At 35.0% G+C, this 5,778-nt stretch overlaps 1 protein-coding gene across 1 annotated transcript in view; it reads right to left on the bottom strand.

Annotated features, from left to right (window-relative positions):
• Window positions 1-249: 249 nt before the first annotated feature.
• The window catches only part of LOC111447716 (uncharacterized aarF domain-containing protein kinase At5g05200, chloroplastic), a 6,860-nt gene continuing 1,331 nt past the window's right edge, over window positions 250-5,778 (bottom strand). The window contains exons 2-10 of the mRNA XM_023087016.1: window positions 5,394-5,536; window positions 4,126-4,239; window positions 3,702-3,890; window positions 3,468-3,623; window positions 2,694-2,959; window positions 2,504-2,601; window positions 1,353-1,531; window positions 778-894; window positions 250-704 (exon numbers count right to left, since the gene is read on the bottom strand). Of these exons, the coding sequence (XP_022942784.1) occupies window positions 525-704; window positions 778-894; window positions 1,353-1,531; window positions 2,504-2,601; window positions 2,694-2,959; window positions 3,468-3,623; window positions 3,702-3,890; window positions 4,126-4,239; window positions 5,394-5,536 (1,442 nt within the window). The 3' untranslated portion in view covers window positions 250-524. The remainder of the gene's footprint in view (window positions 705-777; window positions 895-1,352; window positions 1,532-2,503; window positions 2,602-2,693; window positions 2,960-3,467; window positions 3,624-3,701; window positions 3,891-4,125; window positions 4,240-5,393; window positions 5,537-5,778) is intronic.

Below are 5,778 nucleotides of genomic sequence, written 5' to 3'. Positions count from 1 at the left end.
TACAAAAATCAACATAATTTTAGGACAATGTCAATTGCACTTCATTATTGTCCTTTTAAGATATCACACAAAAGGCTAAAGATGACATGCTTGATACACGTTGTAACAATATTAGAAGTTAATGCAATTCTACTAATAGAAGTAAGAGAGATATTATTTGGAGATAAGTTTATAAATAGAATCGTGTCTTTAATAATTTCATATTTTACTGTTATGAATTCAATTTATATTAATTATGATTTTTTAAAAAATATTGGATGATCTCTATTGAAAATATAAAATCAATCGAACACATTCTTGTTTCCTCTTGGTCTTAATATTTCATTATTCAAAAGTATGGGCAATCTGCAAGAGAAACTGTATGGTTGTATGTATCATGTATGCACTAAAGACTGATGTGTTCGATGATACCTGGATTGTGTAGCTGAAGTTTATTAACTCTGTACGCTATGAACACAAATATCTGAGATTAAGGCAGCCGCCATTGATGATGGAGCAGATGGGCTAATATTCCATCATCAAGTTCATCTGAAACCGTCTCTGTACTTGTTTCTTCTGTTTGAAACGATGGAAATCCTCTGATCCTGAAGCATGTTCATATTCGGGGCCAGCAACCGGGTGTAACGGTCGAAATACAGGAGTTGCTTCATGAGAAGCGCGAACTCTCGGGGAAATCTTAGTCCATATGATTCACTGACCCGGAGCTGTAGTATATGTATGGAAAATACCATCATTTGGGTTGAAAAAACATGACAAGACGATGCTAGTAAGACTTACCACATCAAGGAAGAGTTTGTTCATTTGCCTCTCGTCTACAACTATATTCGCAGCAACGGCGGTTGAACCACTCCTTCCTTCCCTGCCTGTTGCTATCACTATTTCAGTATCCAAATCCTGCATTCATAAAATGAGAACAATCTGATTCAGATATTTATGTTTATTTCTATTCATAAACGATGACAAAACAGGCTAAAGATCCTTGTTTGTGAAAAAAGAAAAGATGTTACTACCGTTTAATGCCCTTCCAGACAACAAGAATTTCATCAATATTAGCAAATTATAAGCTAGTAATATCAAAATAAAAATAAGTATTACATCAGTCTTCTATTAATAAGCTAGTAGTATAAAAATTCAAAGGTTAAAATATCGAGTTTGAAAACTAATGAACCAAAATCCTACCAAATTAAAACCTCAAGAACTAAAAGGGTAATTTTTTTTTTCTAAATTATAACCCTAAACCCTAAATTATATAATAAAATCCTACTAAAAGAGCTACCAATTGGCAGAGATAGACCAGTGAAAAGAATTTAAAAATTTTCAATCGATGCTTTAACTGAACTTTAAACACTTTCCTTTATTGAGGAAAATATATTTTCCAGATCTCTGGCAAAGGCCACAGAATTGACGTCATTGTTAGTGGCACCCATTTGGATGAGGGCTGATGCCATTGATTCATAATCTTCGGTTGAAATTGATGCCAAAAATACATCCATCGCAGCCCATGTTTCTGGCGATATACGTCCAACAATTCCTGTAAATATAATTTTGTTTTTACATGTCAGTAACAGTCGTCATTTATTTTGAAGCAAGGAATGTGGCTGACCATTCCAAATTCACAAACAGATGGCAATTGCAGTTTGTAAATAGCTGTTCAAGAAAAGAATATTGGAATTTTAAGGGTGGGTTTCTAAACAAAAGCTTTGAAAAAATGGAATCTCATGAAAGGTAATTAAAGGCCCTGACCAACGTTAGATAATTATTCCTGCAGGACATAACAAATAGAATTTCATCAAATGCACTGAAAAACATAAATGTCTAGTAGACTATTCTTCAACCATCATGTTAATTAAAGCTGATATGTTTATTGTGTGTGTGTTCTGTGGTTTCTTTCAAGTCACCCACAATACTGCTGAGAGAGCTTTAACCTAATAGGAGTTGTTCAATGGCTGGAATCATGGAAAGAGGATGACACCAACTAACGCTAGACTATTGTAGAAGAAGCCACAGGTGCAGAGTATCTAATACAGTGGAAGAACAGATGGTAGTTTCATTTCTCTAGATTCTTGGCAACAAATGAGGCATATGGAAGAGAGAACCTTTTAGAAACATTTTAAACAAAGTTCAATCTCTCCAAGGAGAGGCACCAAAAGGGGGAAACCTTTCTTTTAGGGAAGACTTTTGGTTCCAAATTATCTCATAAACATGTTGATTTAGGATGGAGCTCCTATCTTTCCTAAAAAAAACATATAAAAGTAACAGTTGTAGATGGCTAAATTGCAAAGGTCCTAACTTAATCTATCCTCACCCAGATTGGAACAGCTGATTTGAAAACAACGTAGCATCAAAAGTAATCACTGTCAGTATCATAGAGAGATCCAAAAAAATGTAATATGCCATTAACTATTTCCCACGACCCAACAATCCTCTACATTAGCAATTTCCACCAACCACTTTAAAAGCTACACAATGCATAAACTAAATACTAGAAGTTGAGTGCACATACCAAAATCAAGGAAACCAATACGGCCATCGCGTAATAACCATAAGTTGCCAGCATGAACATCTGCATGGAAGGTTTCACACGCAAGCAAACTACCAAACCTGCAGTGATGTTTTATATCAATTGTAAAATGCATCACACAAAATCAATAAAATTTGTCTGAAATCCAGGGAAAACAAACATTGTATCCTACCAGACATTAAGCGCAGTAATGAGACTGGCTTCTGGGCTGGGAACAAGTGAACTTATAGACTCTAGGTCCGTGAGAGGAACACCATATAGCCTTTGCATAGTTAAAACTCGTCTAGTACTGCAGTGGTGATATACCTTCGGAGCTGTAGCCTGCCTCGTGAGTCCCATGTCTTCCAAATATCTTCTGAAGGACTCAATATTATTAGCCTCCTTGTAAAAGTCGACCTCTTCAAGCATTGATTCTCTTATGTCCTTCACGATAGATACCTGAAGAAAATAAAAATTAAACTTCTTTGAGTATCATTTCTAGTGTATCCTCCAAACAGGAGCCTACTGAAAGGTAAAAATCAACATCTTGCGCACTTTTACACCACGTACTACACCAACCCATGGAAAAATAAAATTCTCCATGCATTGATTCTTTTATGCCATTCACAATAAAACTTAAAGGAAAGCAATCATATACACATTTAAAACTGAGCACTCTAATGATATTCTGTATCCAAAAAATAAGGGGAAAATCAATTTTTTCCCTTAATCTTGTCAAGTTGAATAAATTATCACCATAAGCTTTTGATTTCATCAAATTGGATTCTAATCTTAAAATTAATGTTGTGTGATCCTTGATAATTTGTGTGCAAAAAATGATAACTTCTATGGTAAAGGATAAATAAATAAAACGACAAGAAAGCTTAAATTGCGCTTTTTTTTTTCTTTTTTTTTTTTAATTACCCTTGTAAACTTCCAACTGCAAGAAATTACTTTGATAGCGTACCAGTGATGCACGGCTGAGTTCAGGATTCAAGAACTCCAATATGCGAGCAACAATATATACAAAATTTAGATCTGCTACCAGTATGTCCTCAATCCCTGGCTTTAAAACTTTAATAACCACATCATCTTGGGAGCCCCTAAGCCTTGCACCATGAACCTAGACATTAACTACAATGTTAAGTAAAAGATTAAGAAAATTTATTTAACGAATCAAGATAGTATGATATCCCTTTACCTGAGCTATTGAGGCTGAAGCAACCGGGATGGGGTCAATATATTCATAGACACTATCAATCGATCTCCCCAAATCATCTTGTATGATTCTCTTGATCTCTTCAAAGGGAATTGGAGGAGCTTGGTCAAAACACTTTTGAAATTCCTCCACATATTCTGGCGGAAAAAGTGTGGGAGCCGATGCTATGAACTTCAGAGTGTAGGACAAAGCATAACCAATGAGGAAATACAAAAAGAAGGATTAAAGAAAATTGCATTAACTGACTCGTAACGAAGTTCTGAGACTTGCAAATAAAAAATGTCTTCTTCATTAAGGATATTTTGACGTTGAAGTGAAAAGAAGCTCAACCGGTAATACAAAATGGGCAACTTCACATTAGAAGTTTTACTTTGGTACACTTAAATGGGCAATGACCAACACTTACCTGACCTAGTTTGATGTATGTTGCCCCCATGCGTTCAAACAGCCTCCTCAAATAAATTGGGGAAAGTAACCCTAGCTGCAATTCTGTCGGCAATCCAGGTGATGAATTTGCAGACTAAAAGGATCAGGGGGATGTTAGTGGCTCCATCCAAATAAAAGGAATGCATATAGGGGTGTATTTAAGAATTTTTTTTTATATATTATCAACTAAAATTCGCCAAATAATATTGTATTAAGTTATAAATTCCAAATAATACAAAGAAAGATATCTCCCGACAGATATTTTATGAACAATGTTATACAAAATTTTCAGACACTGAAACTCAGAAAATTGAGTACAAAAAGAATTTAAAGGTTATCACTGGAGTCATCATCATAACTTAACATGTATTTATTTCTCAAAAAACCTACGAAGAAAATATAAGATCTGGATTTAGCGGTCAATACAGATGACTTCGTGAATATAATTTACAGTCATCAAAGGGTTGCAGAAATCATTCAGAACTACATGAAAGAGAGCAACTAACTTAGAACAGACGCAAGGAAGATGCAGGAGGAATAGTTGAAATGGATTCAAGCCAACAAATTTACCAACTTGACAAGAATATGGGAAATATCAAAAGTTTCTGTACACAAATAATCAATCCTATTTTCGATTAAAAAGAATTAAAAAGGTCGTGCCATTCAAAAGTTCAAGCATTGTTCAGCTTATCAAATGTGAACAGGGATTCCAAACTCTTAGAACAAGAATTGGCACTTCATAATGTTTTGGAGAACATTATTGCATCATATATGTAGAACAACGCAGCCAATTTATCATCAACAAGAATACGTGAAGTTACTTCCACAAAGTATGAAGTCACAATTCAGTCAACTGCACCTTTTTTGAGATTGAAGGTTCCAAACCTTACACCACATTTGCTTTACTAAAAGAAAATGGTGACTGCTAATAAGTATAACTATAGGAGACTTCAGCCAGAAAAATGAAATTAAAAAGACAATATAATTTTTTTGAATGTCAGTCGAGACCAAATGAATGTAAAAAAGAGCAAAATGCAAATTAAGTTCTAGCAAAAATTTTCCCACACCTATAATAGCAATATGTAATAGTTTAGTGAATTTCCTTCATATAAAATCATCTTAACTGTGAAGAAATAATTTAAGAAGTCAATTGAAAGATGATTTATGTTAGACAAAAGACCGTGTAAAGAAACAGTGATTACAAGCACAAAGGCAAAGCTACTGACAAAAACTGAAAAGAACTGATACCTTCGTCACATCTGCAAGCCACTCTCTACCAACTCCAATAAATGCTTGAATACCTTGAGCTAGCCTTATGGGGCCACGTGGACCTGTGTTTATGGAGGTCTGCACGATGTCCTCCAACAGTTTAGGCAGATTTTCTATGCTAGCTGAGAATTGCAAGTTAAACATTAGAATTTTGTTAGACTTCGGTGAGGGTTGAATCAAACAGATGAAAACCACATAAACAACAATTATTTAAATAAGAACTAGATGTTTAGAAAACACTGTCTATGCACTTCACAACATACACTGCTAAGCAACTTCTGCATGGAGTCAATACTAACATACCGCAAGAATGGATAACTTGCTACTGTGATTATCGGGGGGGGGGGGGGGGGGGGGGGGGGGG

The sequence above is a fragment of the Cucurbita moschata genome, unplaced genomic scaffold (assembly GCF_002738365.1).
Source record: "Cucurbita moschata cultivar Rifu unplaced genomic scaffold, Cmos_1.0 Cmo_Scf00009, whole genome shotgun sequence".
Taxonomy (NCBI): Eukaryota; Viridiplantae; Streptophyta; class Magnoliopsida; order Cucurbitales; family Cucurbitaceae; genus Cucurbita; species Cucurbita moschata.
This window is presented reverse-complemented; position numbering and strand designations above follow the sequence as displayed.